Raw genomic sequence first — 23830 nt, forward strand, 5'->3', positions numbered from 1 at the left:
CGGGACTCGGGTGAGGCCGCCATTGAGCGAGGTTGCGGCGGCCGCCCGCTCATTGGTCTGTCTCAAAGGGAGGTGGGGCTCGCTCTGAGGCGAGGCCCCGCCCCGCGGTCGGGGGCTGCCCGGGGAGCGGGAAGGGGGCATGGCGGCGGGGGGGCTGCCGGCGGCGGGCCCGGCCGAGCCTAACCCTTTCTCCTTCCGCGAGTTCGTTCGCAGCAAGGCCCGGAGCGGCGAGACGGCGGGCGGCGCCCGCCAGGTAAGGCCTGGCTGGGGGCGCGGCTGGGCCCCGCCGCTCCCAGGCGCCTGCCTCAGCACCGCTCTCCCCTCCGCAGGCGGCGCGGCCCGGCCCCAGCCTCGGCCCCCTCTTGTTCCCGGATCTGGCGCCGCCCGGAGAGGCGGAAGACGAGGAGGAGGAATGGGACGGGAGCTACCAGCCCTCGGCGGTGGAGCAGGCCCACCTCGCCGCCACGGGCCCCGCCTCGGCCTCCGCCAGCTCTTTCTGCGAGGGCGCGGGGCTGGCGGGCAGCGAGGAGCCGAACGGGGCTTCCCTGGGCGCGCCCCCGGGGCCGTGCTGCCACTCGCCACGGCAGCCCAGCTACGCGGAGGTAAGCACGGCGGCCGGGCTCCCGGGGCGGACACGCACGCCCCGCCCGCTGGCAGGCCAGCTCCGGGCTGTGTGGCAGGTTGCTACAGGCGCAGGGGTGTCAGACCGTGCTGCCACCTAGGGCTACCGCGGTGTGTGGCAGCGCATTGGAGCGGCTTGAGGAAGAGAAATAGGTCTGAAAAACAGCTCTGCAGTATGAGGCAGATCCAGGACCTTGTCTGTCCTACTGCTTTTGGCATGACCCAGGTGTCTTCCTCGTGCTTTTGCCCCTTGAGGTCATGCTAATTTATAATTAACATTGTTTGATTAGCCCCATCTGCGCTGATTGTTTGGTGCTGCGTTTCTGTGCCCCACAGGGTTAGTGCTCTTAGATGGTTTCCAGATGGGAAAATAAGGTACAAAAGTAATCTTGAATGTAATGTAAAGTGCAGAACTTTCCATCACTAGAGTTAAAGCTCAACATTTTTTCTGGTACTGGTCTTGGAGCATTAGTAGCGTTATGAAACTATACCCTTGTTTCTAATGAGAATTTTAATTTTTTTTTTTAGCTAAAAGAAGAGAATGCCAGTTTGAGAAGCAAGATCAATAAGCTTCAGATTTTCTCTGAAAGTCAAGCAGACAAGTGCGTAAGCCACAGTATGGGGGAAAGTAACCACGTAAGCATGGAGTTGTCTTAGAAGAGGTGCTCACTGGAAACAGTCAACGTCTTTAAAGAAGAAAAATGTAGTTGAAATCTATGCTATTTACTAAAAAGCTGTAACAAACCTGGTTTTCTTATTGAAAAAGTCTTGGAAAGTAAGTAGAAAGATGACATTTCATGAGTGTGTTTGTGTGGCTTATGCTTCAATGCAGTTTAGGTGGTTAGTGAAAATGAGGGTAGGGCTTGCCAGGATGATTTCATAAAGCTTCAGATTAACAAAATAAGGAGTCTTAATCTCTTTCCTTTGAAGCAAGAAAAACGTTTTTATTTTTGCTGGTGAGCAACTTGATATTGGAAGACTTAAATTTTCTGAGGTTAAACAATCTGGTGACTGATCTAGTGTGGCAATTTCTTAAGTTCCCATGTGAAGCCTCTGCTCCTCACAGTGAGGCAGCTGGTATTTCCACGGTGATGGGGTAACCATTTGTTTCAGAATTAACCTTATCTAGGCTGATTGTGAATGGCAGTGTTTCCTCTGCAGCCTTTCTGCATTCTGCCATATAGTTTCCATTAATGCTATTGGATGTTGAATAAATAAATCCCCTCAGCCACAGCCTAGAAGTGTAGTTCTGTGGGAAGACATTTTTTTTCTTAAAACATGAAAGAATTAGTTTCTTGATCCTTCCATAGAATTTTCTTCCTTAAGTATTTAATGTTGCAGGCACTTACTGTACATTGTCTCTTGTTTATTAAGGATGAGGAAGCTTGAAAAAAAGCTTGAGGAAAACAAAATTAAAGAAGAAAAAGAAGCGCAGGATTTGGAAGCAATGGTGCAGCACGTGGAACAGAATCTCCAGCTGATGACTGTAAGTGTTGGCATTTGCCGTAGTATTAGAAGCTTGTTCGCAGTTGGAACTGAGTAGTTTCATTCCTTTTCCTTCCTCCTCTAGGAGAGTGAGGGAAGCTGAACCCATGTGAGCACTGAATGGCTCTGACATGGGTTCAGACTTTTCCCTTATAACAGGACTGCATCCCGCTCTAGAACTCCTTTCGTTACCTAGAATAAGGGAGGTCTTTGCATTAATACCATTTCTGGGTTCATCAATAACTTCAGCTGCTTTTTTGCAGCCTTCTGAAAACACCTATATGAGCTAAGAGCGGTTTTCTCTGCTTGCTTGTTTATACTGAGTAAGTTTTCCTCTTGTCCAAGAAAAAAAAAATAATGCCCAAAAGTGATTGATGGCACTTGAAGATACCAGAAATGAAGAATGAGGAGGGGAGGAGACAGCTTATCAGACGTAACTGGGGGCACTATCCCCGTCTTGTAAAGCATTCAGAAAATGAGGATTGTAACACAAACTGTATCACTTCCAAGTTAATGTGCTGGAATCATGTATTCCTGTGTAGCTCAAGCTGCCTGCTGTATCCTGAGCGCTGCTATGGTATAAATAATCTTCATTCCATTTCAGAAACGGGCTGTTAAAGCAGAAAACAGTGCTACAAAACTGAAACAGGAAAATGCACTACTTCAGGTATGAAGCAGCATTCTTAAGGTCTTGCTGAATGTACTGCAACTGAAAGCATACATCTTGAAATTGAGGCTGTAGAAAGGATATTGGAAAACTACGCCTCGCTTTTCCCAGTGAATGCTATAGAGGATGTTCTAGACTGGAACACTTCAGCTGTACGCAGACTGTTAATTTTGTCTCTGGGATGTGTGGTACTTCACTGATGATTTTGCTGAAGTTTCATGCGGTGCTCAGATGCCGTTTGATACTGGGGACCTGTGAATGCTGTAACACAACAGGGCAGATGGGTGTTTAGCTGCAGGAGGGTGCCTGACAGGAGGGAGAGAAGCTCGAGAGAGATTACAGGTAGCTCAGCAGAGCCTGTGTGCAGTTGGTCACAGGTTGGCATCAGGTAGCAGCGTCCATTGCCACCATTGGAATTGGAATGTGCCACTCGGCACTGGGTTGGTTCTGTGAAGCGAGCAGACCTGAGGGCTGCTGGCTGGCAGGCCATCGGGAAATGCTGCGTGCTGTTTTCAGTGTCAGGGAAGGCTTCCAAGTTGTTCTGTCAGACTGCTCTTTATTCATTAGTTGTACCTAATTAATTGCTGTGTGCATGTATTTGTTAATTGCTTTAGTTGTAAAGTATCTGTGGGAGTTTTGTGGTTGTCTTTCACATCAAGCTTTTGTTCCCTTCCTCCCTAGGTTCAGCTGAAGAATTACAAGATGGAGAATGAAGCCTTGAGGTTGGGCCAGTCAGCAAGTCTGGCCGTGGTGAAACAAAATGCAGATGTTGCCTTACAGAACCTTCTCACGGTCATAACCAACTCCCGGTCATCAATCAAGTGAGTTGTTCTAAGACAACTCTCCTAATGCTATCCCAGATCCTTGTCTAAATCCTGACATCACAGCTAAGCGTGGGGTTTTTTAGGATTGAAACTCAGGTTCTTGTATCCCGTATGCCAGATCAGCTAGTCCATATTCTTAGTTACATGCAATGTATTTTTCTCTAAGTTCAAGTAATAAAAATAACTAGTATCTGTAAGTCTTTTTACTTAATGTACGACTGTGATACTTCGTAAGTCTCTTGTACTTCACTTCTCTAAGACCCTTACACTTCTTGGAAGTGAAGTCTTCGTACAAACTGCTTCTTAGACAAATAACGCGGCATGGGTGGACACCACCAAAGCAGTGTCCAGCTACTTCATCCTCTCCCCTCAGCCTCATGCCGTGTCTCTCCCGTTGCAGGCAGCTGGTCTCTGGCGCAGAATCCCTGCAGCTCGTCGCTGATCTCCTTAAATCGATAGACAGAATTTCTGAAGTGTCAGAAGATGGACAGTGACTCAAACAGAACGTCACTTTCATGTGGAAACTGTGACTTCAAAGTTAATTTCTGATGTTCAGCCTCATCATGGTGAAGCTGTTCACGCTGCTGCAGAACCCCGGCTTTTCCACCGCTACCCTGTGCAGCCGCTGGATCACAAAACCCGGAACGGACAAAAGTATGCCCCTTCTGCTAGGCTGGGACCACGGCCCCGTTCCCGAGCACCCCAGGCTGCGGCCGGGTCCCCCCTTGCTCTCCCCCTTAGGACGTTCCTTGCCAGGGAGGGAAAAGGGCTTGTGGGGACTTCGCGCAGCGCGGCGGGGCTGGGCCTTCAGAGGCGGTTTCGGGCCCTCGCCCCGGCCTCCGTGTCACGGTTTTGCGAAGCCATTAAAGCGGCGGAGGCGGCGCAGCAGGTGTGCGGTCGGTCGCTGCGGCAGCCGCGGGGCGGGAGCGGGGACCCGGGAGCGCCCTCCCGCCTGCCGCGTGCGCTGGACCCGCCCAGCAACCCGCGGCGCGCTCGATTGGCTGGGTAGCGTCACATGCGGGGGTCAGCTGATAGGGTGCCCAGTAGTGATTGGGCGGAGGGGAGGGGGCGGGGCCAGCGGCCAGGCTGCGCGGCTGGGCCCGGGAGCCTGCGGCGTCGCCATGTCCCGCGGGCTGGGCCCGGCCGGGGCCTGCCGGCCCCCCGGCGTGGGGGTTGCGCTGTCCCCTGCGGCCCTTGACCTGGACGCGGAGCGGGAGAAGATCCGGCGGGAGATCGAGGAGCTGGAGCGGAGCCTGGAGCCCGGCGGGGCCAGCGCAGAAGTGACCGTGTCCGACTGCAGCCTCAGCTCTGGTACGGCGGGGCGCGGGCTCGCCTCTCTTCAGGCCCCCCCGGTGCTTCTGCTCCTGCCTCAGGTTGCTGCTCTGGCGCTTGAGATGCATGCCTGGCGTGACTGGAGACGAGCTGGCGTCGGTTTTGTGTTAACCCCACCATTTCTGCCAGGCGCTGCGCACAGACGGTGCTGGGGACGAATTTTGGAGGACTCGAGGCGAAACGCCTCCTCAGGGCTTGGCTTAGTAGGCCTGCTTGCGGGAGAAGCCTCGTACATCGTTGGGTTGCGTATTTTCATGATGAAACCCAGGGCAAGCTGGCAGAGGAGGTTGAGAGAGCCTTCACGCCTCCTGATGGAGGTTTCTAGTCACGGCAGGTGATAACCAGCTGACTCATGAAACCTTACAGCTCACCAGATATTGTCAATAGTTAAATCACAGCCATTTCCATGCCGTCAGAACAGACAACATAAACTCTGTTGTGTGAGCCACTCCATGTTGCAGCCTGTCACTCCAAAAATTCATTTTTCAAAGCAGGAAGAGGGTGATGATATTCGGGTATCTGTACCTATAGTGGTTGTCACAGTCACTTCATCCACCTGTGTTTTGATCATGCAAGTCTGAATAACGTATGTCAAAAGTCTGTAGCCACACTGAATACAAAACCAAATAATGCTGGAGTGTGGGAGGGCTGTGGGGTGCTCACAAAGTTTATGGGTCCTGTTGGGTTGGAATGTTCACTTGACTGCATGCTCTGGAGCCTGTAATTTCCCATGATGTTTAGGACCAAGGCGCAGCTTGATTGTTGCTGTAGTTATTAAGAGCTGCTCTTTTTTTTCTTACTCTAGAACAAAAAAAGTGCATACATGGAGTATAACTAAACGTCACTTTTACTTGACATTGTTGTTAGTATCCCAAAACTATAGTGGTCACATCTGAGGTACCACGCGGTGCTTTATTCTGTGTGCTTTAATTGAAAAGTCTTTGGTTTTGAAGCTTTCCTTTTTTTACCCCACTACAGTCAGCATTTTGATGTTTTTGTTGTCTAACAGATGATGGCGAAGATGACTCAGATTCTCATGCTGAAATGGTAACCATTTTCTCTGTAAGCATATTTGTCTATTGAAGGAAGCAAGAGTAAGGGAGATTTCACTCTGTTCTGAGGGAATCTAGGCAGCTGACTTAGCTCTGTTGCTCAGGAAGGATTAATAGATCTTGAGCTTTAGTTATTCCTGCCCAGGACTTTGTTGTTCAAATGTAATAGACTTCTTCGTGTGAAAACAAATGAGGGATCGGAGGCCTCACTGCTCTAGTGTTTGCTGATCTCTGTCACTGGAAACACACCCGCTTCTGGGGAGGTGACAGAGCAAGTGCATGTGAGAGAAATCCGCAGCTTGTGATCAAGAAATCTCTTACTGCTTTGTACCTGAAGAGTCCTGGGTTCGTACACGAGGGGATAATGACTTCTAAGGCATTTTACAGATCTGATTAGTTTTGATGTAATTTTAAACATAATATTTTCTCAGACTTCGTATAAAAACATTTAGCAGAGAAACATCTTAACACCTGTACAACACAGGAAAAGGAGAAGCTAGTTTGTGAAGATCAATCTGCACCTGAAATGGTCAGCCGTGCTTTGTGTCCAAAGTGTGTGGTAATAAATCATGTAAGGGAAGAATTGCCTCAGTAGAAGCACAAGTTAGGAGGAAGTTTAAAGGGGTGGTTCTGAGATTTAACAGGTAAAAAAGCTCCAGTGTAAAGTACTACTGTTTTGCAGTTTATTTACAGTTTTGCAGGTGATGGTACAAGACCAGCTGTTGGCAAGATTTGGAGTTGGGCATTGGTTCAAGCAGCAGGCTGAACTAGTGAACAGGGCGAAAGGGAGCTAGGTGAGGCTGGGAACTGCCTTCTGGGAATATTCAGGACAACTGCCAGGGACAGACAGTTATTTGCTTCCAACAGTTTTGTAACATAATAGATGAGTTACAAAATTATGTTCCATACCTGCTTTTAAAGCAAGTATTTCTCCCCTCCCTCCCTCCCCCATTTGCTTCAAGGAAATAGAAAGAGAAGATGACAGCGACGATGATATTGAAGGTAGTCTGCCACAGGATCCGGAAACATGTCTGCAGATGAACCGTGTGTATCAGGAAGTTATCCAGGAAAAGATCGAAGAAGTTGAGCGTCTCATCGCACAAAACAAAGAACAGCAGGTGAGCTAACAGGAATAAAATGTTAATTCTATGTGCTTTTCTGGGTTGTCATTTGCCAGCCTTCCCCTGCCCCTAAAGCCCAATAAAACTTCCCAGGATGTTCCTAATCCATCACAGGTACCAGTGGAATCGGCTGCAGCAATCATAGTCCCTTATTCATGTGCTGGTGCAGTGCTCCGCTTGCTTGGCCACAAACTAGGTTCATTTTCTTTGTCGCAATTCAAATCAATTTCATTTGAGTGGCCTTTCAGTTGGCTTATATGACTGATACTTCCATGATTTCTTACCACCAAAAATGCTACCACTAGGATATATTATATCTTATATTTTAGCTTCTTGTAGCAAGTTAGTATTTATTTTATTTAATCATCTGCAGTGTGCTATACAAACTTAGAAAGTTCCAGATCCTGTCTTCAACATGTACACTGATTCAGAGTCTGGTGCTTCCAATTTGAGCCCTGCCTGGGATGTTTGTGATGGCTTAGCCACTGCTCTCTGAAATTAGGAATTTGAAGGAAACACTGATACTGTTTAATTCTTGTGTTGCAGAAGGAAATTATGTGCGAGGTTGGTGGTCCAAAAGTAGCAAAGGCAGGAGATGGTAGAAGTCTACCAGCAAATATATTTTTGGGTCATTTTCTGAAGCCATATTTCAAGGATAAAACAACAGGAATTGTAAGTAAATATAACTAGGTTACGCACTGATATATCTTTCAATGATAGACTTAAATTGTAACAGCGTTAAAAATGTTATGTGTCAACTGTATAACTGTGGATGTCACTCCTCATTCTGAAACTTTTTTCACACTTGTTGCTTCTTTACCCTCTTTTGGAAACGTTTGTTCAACCTGTATTTGGCTGTGACATCTGAAAGTGAGTTCTGAGGAGTGGCATTCCAGCCATGGGGCACTTGAACATTCTTGTTTTCAATTGTTTGCCTTCATCTCCCCAATCCAATTCCATGCTGTTGTTTAAAGTACTACTTGAAATCTGATTGTTTTTGAAACTGAGTTTTCTGAGGGAAATGTCACTACTTTTTTCATTTTTTTTTTAAAGGGTCGCTAGCAAAAGGAGATCTTGCAGTTTTGTTGTAGCTAAGATGTCAACTGTCACCGTACATAGGTTAATAAAATGTTCAAGCAATAACTGGTGATTTTTATATTAAATCCTACCCAAGGTGATAGTGCATTCTTAAGTAGGTACAAACAGGTGTATTACATGTCTCCATGTTCAAAATGCTTCTTTAACCAACCGTCAGCTGATGCGAGCAGGCCTGGCTCTGAGCTGAGGATGTGCTGTGTAACCGTGGACAAACTTTTTAGCAGTATCTATTTGTATTTGTTTTCTTGTGTCTTCTGGTGTATCTGTGAGCTAGTGCTAATAGAGGTAACTTAGCCATTTGAATGTGACAGTTTGCACAAGTTTGAGTTACCAGTCTTTTTTGTAGCAGTTCATGCTAGAGTTCTGAGGAGAAAGGGTAATTTTTCTCTGTACCTCACTCTTACAATTCATTAGGGCCCTCCTCCCAATGAAGATGCCAAGGAAAGGGCAGCTCAGGGCATAAAATCCTTTGAACAACTGACTTCAACAAAATGTAAGTAACTCTATGTGCTGTTCAGTGTTCTATAAGAGCTATAAAAAATGTATATATTGATATTGTTAGTAGTGTCATCCCCCCTCTCGCCATTTGCAGTTAAACATCAACACTTCTGATATTTCATACTTCACAAAAAAAGTAATACTTAAAAGTAAATGGGATACTTTATAAATTGTTTCAGTGAGTGATTAGTGACTGTCGTCTTTCATTTGCATTTGTTTTGCTCCATCAACTCGTGTGAGTGCTCCAAAACCAAGTGAGGTTGTGCAAGGGTACTGCTCAGGTGAGAGGAGTTCAAGGGACACTTACAGCTCTGGATGGTTACAGACACCAGGGTGATGATCTGTACTGAGGTCTCCTTTCAGACATGACATTAGCAATTTAGGTGGGGAACTCTTTTTGAAGAGCTGGGGGATAATTTAACAGAGGCATTGAAAGCAGTGGATCTCTGTTTTTCTTGGCAGTGGTTTTGCACTAACGTCTGAATGTTCAATTACCTTGTTTGGTTTAGGGAAAAGCAGAGAGAAGACATTGTTGCAGAAATCAGTAGTAAGTGACAGCTTGCAGCGCCTGCTTCAGCCAAAGTTACTGAAGTAAGTACTGTGCAAATGTCATCTTTCTCCTGATGACAACGTTATATATGAAGATAGGAGAGTATATACGTGGAGATTCCACCTTCCTTCAGCAAGTTCTTGTATTAACTGCTTGCAGTTCAGTAAGGTTACAAAACACAGGAGAGACTTTGGGTATCGCTGTTAGGCCTGGGACAGCCACTGTGTGATTTACAGCAGTGGTCCTCAAACTCCTCTGTCCTGTGGGCACCAGTGCAGAGGAAAACACTGTTGTAGATAGCAGCATCTTTCCTTCTTTGTTAACATCTATATTACCTGGGTGTGCATGTGGTCCAAAGGGTCTTGGACTGCAGTGTTCTGACCGTAAGCAAGAGGTTACAGTGTGTGGGTTGGGTTCTAAATGCTTGGTGGTTGTTTTGCAGGTTATCTGGCAGGTGGAGAGGTTTTGGTTTGTATTGTGGCATTTTATAGCCATCTGTTTCTTTCCATTACACAGTGGTATAATATAAAATAGTCTACGGGGCTTGAAGCTGACATTATGATATGTAGCAAGTTATAATGATGCGTCCAGTGAGAGATTTCTGTGCCTGGAGCTTGTGGTCTTTGTTGCTGTTGCAGCAACCATTGGTTCTCTCTGTAAATACCAAAATCATTAATTTGAGAACTGTTCTGGTTCAGTGATTTGCATTGAAGGGGCAAAAATAGGACGAGTGTGCCATGTGGGAAAACCTAGAACAATGGTTTTGTGTAGTGTGGAAATAAACTTGAGGGAAAGAATTATACTGATGAGGAAATCATCTTTGCCGTATGTCTTCTGTTGCCATTGACCTCATTCCTATCTAGTCGTATTAAATAATGATAAAAATGTCTTTGAACAGGGTGAGTTACTGGAATCAGAAACTGGAGAAAGTCAAGACTGAAATGGAGAAACAGATCTTGGAAAAGCAAATCAAAGAAGTGGAGCGAGAAATAGAAGCAATTAAGTGAGAAGCATTCTTTTTATATTCTTGGTGAAAACAAAAGTCTGTTCTTGGAGTTCACCTCTTAAAAGTTTCCTCCTTCCCCGAACACTTCTAGATGTGACATTTGGAGAAACCTTTATTTGTGTTGGCTTGCAAAAGATTAAGTGCTGTTCAAACTCCGCAGAGCTGTCATCTCTACTAAGAATTGTGTTTTGGGTCTTGATACACAAACGTAGTATCTATACCCAATATAGAGGCACTGCTTTAAATAGTTCTTGACTTGGCAACAAAGAAGCAGAGAGTTCTGACATTTTTAGTAGTTCTGAGTTTTTGCTTCTTAGTATATCTAAAGCCATGTATTTTCATACTGCATTAATTGTTCCTCCTGCTAAACCAACATCTGTAGGGAACTCTTTCAAGAAGAAAAATTGTTTTGGGCAAAGTTACTATGTTAAAGAGCCTGATGCTTTTAGATAGTAAATGTTCAGTTCCTGTGGAAATCAGTAACAGGTGGAATATTTCCAGCAGTCAGGAACAGGAGGAATAAGGTGAAGTGAGATCAGGAAGACAAACTGTTAAATTAACCATTTAATGTGGTTCTTTCTTTCTCTTTGTATCTTCTGCTTTAGCCAACTCCCAGAAGGTGACTTGATAGGAAACAGATTCGATGAGCATGACTGGGAGAAAATTTCAAACATCCATGTAAGTTGGGAGTTTTATTATGTCTGATGTCTGTGTCCCTTCTCTTTGAGAATTACCTGACCTGGTCTAGTTTGCATCTGCTGTTCCTAACATGTATTGCTCAAAGCTGGCTGTTACGTGATCTCAACTTCTTAAATTTGATGATTTAATTCTGGAAAACTTAGCAATAAGATGTACCTGGAATGCAAAATATATTCCTGTCTGCCCAGGTGTTTCAGACTCCAGCTACAAGACAAAAGAGTCTTTTTTCTTTTTTTTTTTCCTTTTTTCCATTTCTTTTAGTTTGATGGACAACGTAGTTCTGAAGAACTGAAGAAGTTTTGGCAGAATTGGGAGCATCCAAGCATCAACAAAAAGGAATGGACTGAGGAGGAAATAGAGAGGCTAAAGAAGACAGCTGCTAAACATGGTTATCTGGACTGGCAGACTATAGCCCAGGAGTTGGGGGTAAGTTCTTCTGAGCTCAGAAACAAGAGGTGACAAGTTGGTTAATTCTGACTTAACTGTGCCTCATGTCAATTTTCAGAAAACATGTTAATGTTAATTCATTGCTTCTCAAAAAAACATTAATTAACATTCAAGAACAGTACCAAAAAAGTTCGGTACTTTAGCCTTTACCTCCTGCTTTTTGTCTTCATAAATAATCAGTTATCTGCATACCTGTTTTCTTTGTATTAAGACAAATAGGACACCTTTCCAGTGCTTGCAGAAGTATCAAATCTACAACAAAGATTTGAAAAGGAAAGAATGGACCAGACGTGAAGATCAGATGCTTTTAGAGCTTGTTCAGGAGATGAGAGTAGGAAATCATATCCCATACAAGAAAAGTAAGTGATGTACAAGTGAAAATGCCTTCCATTCACCTGAGGGGATTTTGTATGGTTTTTAATTTTTTTTCATCCTCTCATGCTTATGTCTGTTAATGTCTTTGAGAGTACCCAGCCTGCTCTGATTCAGGAAATTAATGAATGAATTTTATTTCCTATGAATGTTTCCATTGCCAGGATAGTCATAGTTCTGTGTTTTCGCCTTACTGTTGTAGACTGTGATGTAGGTGAGGCACAACAGTGCTTGTGGCTCATCTGAAACCACGGATGTACTGATTTCTAAAAGCCTTTACTGGTGAGATGAATGAAAGAGGATGAGTGCATTTTCCCTCTCTTTCCTTGGTGGGAGCAGTGTTACATGCCTTTCTTGTACCTACCTGGAATTTTCTTTGTATCAGCAAGAACTGTCTCTTGGAACCTTTATCCGTCTTTTGGTTGCAATTGGCTGAGAGTTGTTAACAAGTACTGCTGGTTGTGTGAACTCTTGTTTTTGTAGCAAAATCATCAGAGTTCTCCCCTAGAAAGCCAGTATTCATTTAGGGCCAGCTGTTTTGGCAGTTTTCAGTGCTGTGCCCAGAAGCCTTTTCTTAGGGGGTCGCTACTGCGCCTTTGCTCCTCAGGAGTGTTGAGAGGCAGTGTGGCTAGTGAGGAGTAGAGTTAAGAGTAGTAACCAAGTTGCTCTTTCAATTCTTGCTATGTAACATGTTTAAGTATTGAAGCTGAGATTAATATGCTGCTTCTGGCAAGCCACTGCTTGAAAATACTACAGTTACAATGTGAGTAAAGGAAGAAATGTTGTTTGCAACAGGCTTTAAAATACACCTTTGCATTTCTAGTTGCTTATTACATGGAAGGAAGAGATTCTGCTCAGCTGATTTACCGGTGGACAAAAAGCGTGGACCCCAGTTTGAGGAAAGGACCCTGGACACCAGAGGAAGATGCTGTAAGCTCTGTTCTCTGATGCCTAGAATTGCAGGGTACAAAAAGTGGGAAGGTTAGACTGTTGTAATGGTGCGTGGCTATATACATCTGAGCTTTAACAGTGGCGCAAAGGAATGTAAAACAGAGCAAGGCAGGCAGTTTACCAAGTCAAGAGGGCTTAGAAGCTCCTAAATGCTTCTGTTCAGAGATTTAGAATACAGTGGAAATGAGTACAACTGCTTCTGTCTCAGGCCTGTTTAAGGTTATTACTGATGAGGATTTCAGCTCTTTCTTTGTTTGATTACCATAGTTGCTGTTGGCTGCAGTTAAGAAGTATGGAGAGCGTGACTGGTATAAAATTCGGACAGAAGTGCCAGGGAGGAGCGATGCTCAGTGCAGAGATCGGTAAGTATGCTACATATAGTGGCTGTGCTTTCAAGTTTGTTACACAGAGCCAAGGTGCAACTTAGTTTACAAATACGTTTGCTTTGCTTAAAACAGTATCACCTTAAGGGCTGTTTTGCTGAAGGAGTTATGGTCTAAATATAGTCTCTAATATTGTCTCCACATATCTCCTGCATCTGTAGTTACATAAGTCAAAAAGTTGAAATTGAGTTTACCAGAGAGAACAGTACATTGTTGACTGTGGCACGCCACTCCCTCAGCCTGTGGATTAGCAGAAGTTGGGGAGGATGTTGTTCAAAATGAAGCAAAGGGGTCATCAGATGTGAATGAGGGCATGTAGGGATGAAAGGTGTCATCCATATATTGATCATTTTCACAGATACACAGACTAGGCAGTGACTTCCAGTAACTGAACAGCAATAATGAGGTGCTGAGCAATTTTCAGCCTTGGACTCAACTTCAGGAAACTCAGAGTACAGTATGTCCTAATTTCAGTGACCCGTTTTACAGCTGCTTGTTGTAATCCTTAATCATGTGGCCTGATATTTTTGAGAACAAAGAGATTGTAGCTGTGCTGTATTGAGGGAGTAGGGCTAGGCTCCCTTAGAAAAACGAAAGATCTGGTAAGGAATGCTGGTTTTGTTCAGCCTCGGAGTAGGCAGTGACGATCAGAACTACAAGCAGGATTGAACGTTCCTCACTTTAATGTTTTCATTTTGAAGGTACTTAAAAGCTTTGCACTGTGATGTAAAGAAAGGCAAGTGGAGTTTAGAGGAAGAGGAACAGCTAATTGAACTGGTTCAAAAGCATGGCCTGGGTAAGTGTTTCTGTGGCTTAACCTTCAGAAGTTCAGAGAAATGAATAGTAAAAAGGAATTTATCATTTAAGTTTTCTCCTCTTATTTTAAGCACCGTAGCTCATGCTAGCAGGCTCTGCTTCATACTCATGATTGAGTATCCCTTACATTGTGCAGTTACTGAGGGATTGTGTAGTAAAGAGTTCTGTTAGCAGTGTCAGCACTGTGTCAGAGCTAGGACAATTTGGAAGGGCGAGTTCCCTTCGAAACAGCCTGCGAAAGAGTGCACTTATTTTCTCTAAGACAACTTTTCTTAGCAAATGGAAGTTTTTTAGCATTCTGTTTAAGCTTTCTTCTAAGCAGTCCTTTACTGCTCCAAGGGAGTGTGGAGTTCTGCTGGAGTTTTCATTTTTGATTCATTTTTCTAGTAGTGTCTAACTTAAGCTGAGTGTATCATAGTGCAGAGTCTGATCGAAGACCACAAATGGGTATTAAGGTTTTGAGATCCATTTCTATAGTAACTTGTGTCTCTTATACAAGGAAATGTAGAATATGTGTATAATATTCTGCACTGAAAAGGCCTGTCGCTCAGTTTGTTGCATTAATAGGTATGTTCTACTCGGCATCATTTATAGGTCACTGGAGTAAAATAGCTTCTGAATTGCCACATCGGACTGGCTCCCAATGTCTGAGCAAGTGGAAACTTATGATTGGGTCTAAGGTATTGTGCAAAAATGCTGCTGTCATGGTTCCATCTCTTTAATTAGGATTCTCTAAACTAAAAGTGAGTTCCTGTGAAATCAATACAAAAATTGACACTGATTTCACAGAAGGTTTTTGTCATGGATGTTCGTGGTCTAATTTTTTGATGTGTTAAAGCAGCCTTTGTTCTGAAGGTCTGAAGTGAATTTGCTATATATTTGTAAATTATCCAGGATTTCTTTACTGCCTTGAAGTGCCTGTAAGGATGGGATGTACCTTCACGAATTGCCAGTTTTGGTACCAGGGACTCGGAGAAATTCTGGCTGCTTAAGACCGTGTTAAAGATAGTCTTGTTTCCATGGCAAAGCACCTGCTCAAGGGCAGGGTTCATGGAAACCCGAATGTGTCGAGATGAGGCACTGTACTTAGTTTGTACTTTCATGTCTACCACTTCTTAACACAAACTTATCTCTATCTGTAGCCTCTGTTTTTGCATACGGAATCTAAACCAGTAAAAATCTGTGTCCAAAGGCAATTGTCAGTTGTACTGCATTTAGTTAATCGTAGCAGAAGTAAAGCAGAACTATCCATTTGGAAGCCACACCTTACTTGATAGGAGACTGCCCCATAAAACTTCTTAACTTAATAATTTGAGAGATTTGCAAGTCAAGGGTGAACACTAGCTAAAACTTGTCTGTGCTTTTTTTCACTGAGAAGAAAAGATTTAGATCAAGAAAGCGCCGGCATGTGGAAGACAGTTCCAGCTCTTCAGAGAGTAGCAGTGAAGACATAGAACTGGACTTAGCAGACAGTTCAGAGGAGGAGGAGGCACCAAGCAAGGAGGAGTGTGCATTTCCCAGCATTGATTTGTGGATACCGACACGGACAAATACACAGGAATCGAACCAGGGAAGATACCAAGCCCTATCCCTTTTCTCTGCTGTGAGTGCTGGTGCAAAGACCAGTTGCAGTGAAGTTCCAAGCACAACACGTGATGGAGACAAGGACAGGGTTGCCGATGAACCGTCAGAGTTGAACACCCTCCTGAGGGGCATTGCACGTCCACATTCAACGGATGTCATTGTGAAGAATCCAGTAGAAGTAATGAACAAGGTGAGAATCCTGGGATTCTCAGTCTGTTCTTGGTAGGACTGGAGCTTAGATCAGAAGCAACTGGAAGGTGCAGTTGCTGCAGTAAAGGGATTATGTGATAAGTACATGGCAAATACCTTTTTTGCGCATCTGTTGGCTGTTTTCTCGCTGTGCCATTGGGGGGTGCTGTTGGAAACTGCACTGTGGGATTAAACAGAAATTTCTAGCACTGTTTCCCCATGCATTACCTAGAAAACAGCTGTATTCTTTCCACTTGGAATGTCACAGAAACAAAACTATTTTTAGATCTTCATAAAGCAGAATTGTACAGTGAACTGTGATGTCTCTGTGCTCTTGTGGCTAGGGTGTATTGGCTTACAGTTTGGAAGAGTTAAGTTGCTTATACATCTGTATCTGATTATGAGCTGGGTTTTCACCCCAGATCAGGTACTGAAACAGTACAAACCCTCCCAGCACATATTTGCAAAAAGATACTCCTTAGCAAAATATTGTAAGTCTAAATTGCTAGTTAAGTTCCTGTAAGCAAAATCGTTCTGTCTTTTGCATTAAGAATTGCCTGTGTGCCTTAGACTCCAGGACCGATTGCACCTATGGCAAGTTTGTTGGTAACAGAAGTGGTGTGTTCTGGGGGTTATGGTATGCAAGGGTTGTAAGTGCTTATCTGGTCTAATCAGTCTTTAATTTTGATTACAGGTAGAGCATTGTTTTACTAGTAGAAGTTGAGGGAAGAGTCAGTGGCTTTTCCAAACTGCCTCTTTTCCTTCCCTTGTACTATTAAGCCAAAAAGTGCAGAGAATCATCCAATAAATTATGACCTTCAGTGCAGGTTTTTCTAGATACTTCACCGAAAAGCTTTTATGAAATAAACATTTGGTATTGTGGTAATGCACAAGGGCTAAAAGATAAATGTGTGCATATCAGGGCTGATTTCCTTCAATAAGATGCTTTGAACAGCAGGACTGTTGAAAACTTTTGTACCTTCTGTGTATAATCAGTGAAAGTTCTGTGAGATACTTTCTCTTTTATCTTTTCTTGTATGCTTTTATGTTAAGGCTTCTAGATGTGGAAAGCAAGTGCTACGGGTTACCCTGGACAATGTGAGAAGAGTGTTAAGACATAACACATGCTTTCAGAGGAAGCTTGTAAGTGCCTCTTCTGTCTTGTCTGCTCTTGTGATGTAAGCACTTCCAGGCTGTATTTAGGAAATGTTATTTGATAGAATAGCGTATCTTCTTGCACTGTAGTCCCAAGAGGAAAAGCTCATAATTTTTTTTTCATAACTGCCCCACAAGTAGTCTTTTTCTGGGGCTAATTATGGTAGAGCCTTCCTAACTGGAACTTTTAATTACGTATTTGTTTGTGCACAGCAGTTGAAGTTTCTAAAACCTTCTGCCACTGCTTTAACAAAAATATCTGGAGTTAGTACATCTGTTGGCCAGAAGCTTGAGGGGCTGCAGAACATCACAGAGAAAACTTATCGTCAAGAGAGAGAGCGTTTGAGAAGAATGAACCTTGACAGAAAGCTTCTCATGGCAGTGACACCTTGGGTGGGCAATGTGCTACTGCCTTGCACCTTGCAAACTGGGAAGATGGCTTTTCATCAGACAAAAGGTAGTGGTGATCCATCAGGGATAGTACTGTCCTACCTTTTTTCCCTACCTCCTGACACCTTGTAAGTAAATCCCCAGCTGATTTTGATGTTGGACTTTTTTCTAGCTGATTCCATTAAAGAAAAGATTAAGTCAATCAGTCTCACGAGCACTCCCCTGTTCACGCTTTTCATTCAGGTAGGTTTTACTGTCTTAATAGCATTATCTGCTTTCAAACAGTGGTAATTTTTATTTCTGTATTTGATGCTTAAATAGATGGCTTATCTTTCTTTCTTTAAATAATCTAATTACTGAATTAATCTGACCTCATGGCTTGTATGATATTTTTCAAATAAATCCTTTTTCTGTAAGTGTGAAAACATCCCCAGAATCATGCATATGAAGCCTCTCCCATCCATCTTGTCATCAATCAAATTTTAATGAAATTCTCCTCTTGCAGCTCTTCCAGATTGATACCAATGGCTGTATGAAGATTATTCGTGAGAAGAGGCTAAGGCAGTCAGAGCTTCTTAGGGCTAATGCAGGAAGGCCTCAGCAGGTATTTTGCATGATCTGTTTCTAAGCTTTTCCTCCTGAAGGCTTGACTAAAGTAGAGATTCTTAATTTTGTGGCCACTGGTGTGCTGTTTGTACGTGTGTGTCACCAGTTTGTTTTGATTCAGAAGCATGATAAAATGCTGGCTGTGTGGCCACTTGTATGGGATGTTGGCAGATGTGGGTTTGATTCACATTTGCACTGTTCTGATTTTTTAATTTTTTAATTTTCAGATATCTCAGAAGTATAATTTAATATAATTTTTTTGGCAGGCTTCCCAAAATACGGAGACTTCTTCAGGTACCTACCAGAACATTAATTTTTATGATGTGCAAGATCTTTCACTTAATTCAACACTATTACATTAATGACCAATTTAACTGAAGGAGAACTTTTGGAACAAAACTACATTGTCATGCTCATTTTTGCTAGCTCTTGGATCGTTCAGTTATTGCCTAAATACGTTACCCTTTGGTAAGGACTGGAAAAAGTACTGAAGGGCTTGGGGACCAGTGGCACTGGGCCACCAGTTCTGTAGTCTGTCGGTGTTAATGCTCTTCTACAGCTATAGGTTGTAGTGAATGTGCTGGCACTGACCAAAACCCCAGTTCGTTGTTGTCGTCCTGGCTGGTGTGACATCCCCGTGTGGTACTGACCAGTACTGTTCCTCCTGTGCGGGTTAAGGTGCTTTCTTAGCCCATCTGTGATTTCCTGGGGGAAAATTATGTGATTACTGAGCAAGTAGTAAGCTTGCTACATCAGTTACCTGCAGGATGTCAGGATGGGGCTTGATTAAACCATGACTATGGTGTTGTAGGAACTCTTACAAACAAGCATTTTGCTACTTCCTGTGTGCAGGGTACTTGGTGCTTAATAGCTAAAGAATGACTTTTGAAAATACTGCTTGATCTTTTAATTTTTTCCTTTTTATTTTATTTCCCCTCCTCTATAGGCAATTCATCACAATCTTGTACTCAGAGGAACTCGCGAAGGGGCATACCAAGGAATGCTGTCAGCAGACCTGTAGCCTTAAAAGCAAGGGAGACTTCCACCGTTGCCTTTGAGAGCAGCACCCCTGCCACACAGGGAGCTCTCCCAGCCCAAGTGCAAAGGCAGAAGCCTAAAACCGTCTCAGAATTACTCAGAGAGAAGCGGCTAAGAGAATCTCGGGCTAAGAAAGCTATGCAGAGGACAGTATTTGTTGCCCCACAGATGCTGGTTTCAGGGCCTCTCATAATCCAGCACTCACCACAGCAAATCATTCCTTCTGTGCAAGCAGGGAGCAATCCTGCAGCGGTCGGTTGTACAAATAACCAAGTACAGTGTGCACCAGCTCCATTGTCAGCATTTACTTCTGTTGCAGGTTCAACTTCTACCGCTATTGTGCTTGAAAACCATTCCTCATCAGTGCCAGAAACTGGGGAAAGTCCTGGTTCCTCACAAGGGACAGAACTACAATCCAATAAGGAACTAAAAGAGCAAGCTTTGGAAAGTAGCCCTGAAGGAGGGTTTTCTCCAGGCCTGACTCCAGCTGCAGCAGAGAAGGCCCCAAATCAGGGAGCCTGCAACAGTCAGGTCCTAGCTGGCAGCTCAGCTTCAGTAGTGTTGCAACCCCAAACTTTTACGCCACATCAGATTACAGTGGTGCCTGTTGGCATTGAGTCTGGCTCCAACAAATTGTCTCTTTCCACACCAGTTACCTGTGAGCTGAATACCAGTGTGCCACAGCAGAGGCCAGTCAATCTATTGTCTGCTCTTGTAACTCCACAAACTGGTTCACATGTGATTCCCAACGGCATACTGCCTTTCACATGGGTCGTAACACCACAGGCTTTGCTCCCCACTGCTGTACAAACTGTGGTGGGTGTTCCCCGAGGACTGCCAGCTGCTGCTGTGAGAAATCAGTGTCAGACAACTGTGACTTCCAATGGCAACATCTCTAATTCAGGAGTGCCTCCTGTGCCAGCCGGAGCAAATCTGCCTCACCCCAGCAGTGCAGAGACAAAAGCACCAAGTGCCCAGTTAACAGAAGGAGTACCTTTGGGACGGACAGCTAACCATTCCACAATTCTCTTACCTGTCACCTCAGCAAATCCTGGTTGCACCACATCCAGCGTTTCTTCTGCAACACCTACGTGTTCAGATGGCTTCTCCAGGGCTTCTGACGACTCTGCCTCTCAGACTGCTCCTCCAGCTGATGGACCAACCCTGCATGGATTGCTCCTGCCCCAGACACTGCTACCTTCAAGCACTCAAGGGTCTGATTCCCAGAGTGTGTTGAGTCTCCCTACCTTGGGAAAGAGTCATGACTCCATCACAACAAACAAATCGTCTTCCAATCCAAGCATCACGAAAGAGGTTGCGCCCCAGCTGGGAGATCCAGTTCCTCGTAACAATGTCCCAGGGACCTCTGACTGCTTTGCTGCACAAGCATTGAAAAATAGACCTATTGCCTCGAAACCACTGGCTGCACAGCCTGCTGAAAGTCCACCCCAGCCAACCACTTCCAGTGCAGAAAAGAATCTACTTGACTTTAGCCTGATTTCCCTTGAAGATGAGGGGCTAGTGAAGGAGTGGCTGAATGGGAAAAAAGGTGTCCAGGTACCATTGCTCCAAACCAGATTGCCTTATTTGCCACCTTTTTTGTGCAACTTAAAAACCCTCTCGAAGCTACTTCTGCAGAAAGCAGCTCTAGAAGAGCAAGCGGCATGTCTTCTGCCTTCTGATGCCAGTCAGGGTGAGGGCACTGGGGTTGATTTGCGTGCTATTGGAGAACTGGTGCAGCAGAAACTCGGCAATAACCCTGCTTACCTCCTACTGAAAGCTAGATTCCTAGCAGCCTTTACACTCCCAGCTCTTCTAGCAACTCTGCCTCCTCCAAAAGTGACGACGACTCTGTCAGCCAGCAGGAAGCAATATGATGAGAGTGATGAAGAGGAGTGGCAGAGTGAGAAGGAAGTGTCTGAGGAAGAGAGTTGTGGGCATGAATTAACAGGGGTACCGTTGGATCAGGTGGTTGGTGATCAGCCTGGAGATAAAGATGCTGATTTACTAATTCAGGTAAAACAGAGGTGCTGAGAGCTAAAAGGAGGTTACTGCCAGCTAAATGTTGCGCTGGAATCCAGGGTGAAAACCACCACTGCTCTTAAGTGTAGCAGAAATTTGGTCCTTTGAATAAGCATAGTTTTGCAGCTGATAAAAGGAAAAGCTTTCTTGCTGAGCTGGGAGCCTTTATCCCCTCACAAGGGTGAAAGTGCGTATCGTGGAGCACATTGAACTTGACATGATACCTGCTTCTGGGCACTATCAAAGCTTCCTTCCTCTTAAAGTTTATAATCTGCTACACTGACTTTTGTATTTTTTTAAATTGGGTCCTTTTTTTTCATTGTGCATGCTTCCTTTAAACCCCATTAATATCAGGGGAATTGTGTATGTTGCCATTTGAGGTCTTCGTCTCAAATTTTTTTATGACTACAGGTTCTTAGAGTATGTAGATCGATGTAAGCCATAATGTCAACCTAAAATCAGGCTCTGATTTTTAAGCTAAATTCTTCACTGCCCAGCACTGTTTCTTACAGAACATGCTGGGAGTTGTGTAGCTCAAACTTGCATTTCAGTTCACGGTGGCTCCAAAATAAACAAAACACTAATGAAGATGAGTAAACAAGGTAAAGAGCTGTTTCTACAGAAATATGGCAAATCTGCCTAAAACTCAGAGCTTTCCCATAGTAAAAGCCAGCAATTATCTTCCTGTTCTGGCTCTGACTTTTGGGTCTGGGCCAAGTTCAGTGTAGTTTGAACTGTGAGCAGTCCAAAAGTCACCAGCAATTCTTCACTGCCTGATAGCCTTGCTGACAGCCTCTGTCCTGTGTCATCTTCCACCACACTCCTTCCTGTTATTTTTATTAACATTATAACCAGGTGGTTTGCCTGGTGTTTTTAATGAAAAGTTTATGGTAGGGGTATGTCTTACAAGGAATGAAAAGTTTGTGTTGATTATGTTGTTTGGGGCACTGTCTGGCTCCAGGAGAAAGCTAAAGCATCACTTGTGGCGGGTGTACAACCCTCTCTTAACAAATGTGCGTACAACCTCTGCAATGAACAGTTTTGCCCAGACACAAACTACAGCAGGAGTCGCTCGAGTTTGGTAGTGGTAGCAGAAGCAGAAAGAAATGCCAGTGTTGGCTGAAGGTTTTGCTCTGAAAATTTTGGGATGTTTTGTGCTTGTTGTGACATTGGTAATAGAATGTTGCTGTCCCATGCTTAGTTTTGAAGGTACATGGAAGACTATTTTGGAAATCTTGCTGAGCTCCCTGAAATACAAAGGTGACTGAAGGGCTTCTTTTGCAATTATGCTAGCTCTCATGGTACTGATGGTCTCTTCTGGTTATGTTGTAGGACATGGGATCTGAGGAGAATGCTGCACAATCTGTCTTGGACTCCTGCAGTGCTGCGGCTGATGCCAGTGCTCCTCAAATCAGGAGAAGTACCCGCTTCAGGAAAAGGAGGAGAATGTGAGGAGGAAATGTGTTAGTGGCTACTCAGTGAATCTTGTTATTTCTTGCCTGAGAAGAGAACCTGAGATGCATTTGTCTGTGGTACAGCTTAGACAATGAATTGTGACCCTAGGAAAGGACTGATATTATCTCTACTTTTGTTTCCTTAAGGCACTGAGTTCTACAATCACCCATTAATCATAGACTAAGGGGGAGGGAAAGTTGATGTCTCCATGATAAACTTATGTAAAAAAGTCATAAAGTTCAAACATCTGGCAGCCTTTTAGTCCATGCTACTGCCTGCTAGCATTATACCTAGTTGGTAGAATTTACGAGTTCTTGGCTTGGCTACTAAAATGAGACTAGTAGAGGGTCATAATTTGTGGGACAGGAAAGCCTGGGCAGCTACTGCTGAAGAGAGGGTTTGTGTGGGGGAATGTTAAACACGCAGCAGAAGCTGAAGTAAATCCTTGCTGCAGGTTCCAGCAAGCTGGTGGTAAGATGTCCTTGCTCGGAGTTGTCAGGCAATCCTCTAGATCCCGAGCAGGTAGTAGTGTAGTGTAGTCTTTGTGTAGTCCCCTCTGTAGCCTGGCTTGTGAGTCTTGAAGTCAAGAATAGTGTTAAAAGCTGGTGGGAAGCTGGGGCTTAAGACCAGCGGCTACTTCACTGGAGTTTGTCTTTAAGGCTACATCTTGGTATGATGTCTTAATACCTGTTGAGGCTTTTGATGAAATGGACTAAATGAACGTGAATGGGGTTTGATTTGTGTGGTTGTCAGATGAGACTGTTTGGGTTTTTCTTTAAAATTGTTTTTAGAAACTCCAGAAGGGCAGCTTTCCTATAAAAATGCTGTGACTAATAGGAGTTATTTGTGCTTTGTTACAGGAGTCACTAATGAGATCTGCCCTCCTACGCGGCAGTAGGAGATGCTCTTTGCACTATTCACTTTTAATACTTCCAACAAACTGATAGATGGACCTGGGGAAGAGAGGAAAATGGCTGAACTGGTTTTCCCATTGCCTGACAAAGTCTGCATCTTGAGACAAGGTGCAAGAACATAAAACAAAATGGCTGGAGGAAAGTCCTTCAGGCATAGACCAATTCTGTTCTCTTTCAAACTAGCACCTGCCATAGATGCTGAGGGGAAAGATTGCTGGAAGTCTGGGGAAACGAGCAACGATGGTTATTTATTTCCTTTTTACGTTAGCCCCTATTTATGTGAATGTTTATCCATGTTCAGAATATGTTGTTCATTGGGTGTTTTTTTAGTGCTGTGACAGTGGTTTTGCTTGATAGCTAACTGACTGAATACTGCTGAATAAGCAGCAGACCAATTTTGTATCAAAATGAGTCTTGACTATTTGTTGAAATACAGATGTTTTATTTTTCTCACTTAAAAATTACTGATGTATTCTGTGTGGTTTTTTTCTGGTAAATAGTGCTTTTAATAATGTGTGTATGAATGTGATTGCTAATGAGAAAAATGAAGTTTGC

General features: G+C 44.0%; 2 protein-coding genes across 4 annotated transcripts; both read left to right on the forward strand.

The window, feature by feature from the left end:
- The first annotated feature begins 14 nt into the window (after positions 1-14).
- ENTR1 (endosome associated trafficking regulator 1) lies at positions 15-4154 on the forward strand. Its single transcript, XM_080401974.1, has 7 exons — positions 15-253; positions 330-602; positions 1150-1223; positions 1996-2107; positions 2711-2773; positions 3455-3594; positions 3998-4154. Exons 1-7 carry the CDS (start codon positions 140-142, stop codon positions 4089-4091), a joined length of 870 nt encoding a protein of 289 aa, XP_080258100.1. The 5' UTR covers positions 15-139; the 3' UTR covers positions 4092-4154.
- Positions 4146-23739, forward strand: SNAPC4 (small nuclear RNA activating complex polypeptide 4; the record flags this gene model as incomplete). 3 transcript variants are annotated; one of them, XM_080401952.1, is made up of 23 exons in its annotated part: positions 4146-4908; positions 5939-5976; positions 6944-7099; positions 7649-7774; positions 8615-8693; positions 9208-9289; positions 10147-10251; positions 10860-10932; positions 11215-11379; positions 11612-11759; positions 12596-12702; positions 12991-13085; positions 13808-13902; positions 14517-14602; positions 15301-15696; positions 16749-16838; positions 17064-17307; positions 17413-17483; positions 17746-17844; positions 18113-18140; positions 18793-20900; positions 22239-22354; positions 23222-23739. In XM_080401952.1, the coding sequence occupies 23 exons, from the start codon at positions 4146-4148 to the stop codon at positions 23229-23231; spliced, it is 5280 nt and encodes a 1759-aa protein (XP_080258078.1). In that variant the 3' UTR covers positions 23232-23739. The 3 variants fall into 3 exon arrangements, with proteins under 3 accessions (XP_080258078.1, XP_080258079.1, XP_080258080.1); XM_080401953.1 differs by having other exon boundaries at positions 17067-17307; XM_080401954.1 differs by lacking the exon at positions 4146-4908 and adding an exon at positions 5270-5515.
- Between the last annotated feature and the right edge of the window lie 91 nt (positions 23740-23830).

Source organism: Falco punctatus (assembly GCF_963210335.1).
Source record: "Falco punctatus genome assembly, chromosome: 9".
In the NCBI taxonomy this organism is placed as follows: domain Eukaryota; kingdom Metazoa; phylum Chordata; class Aves; order Falconiformes; family Falconidae; genus Falco; species Falco punctatus.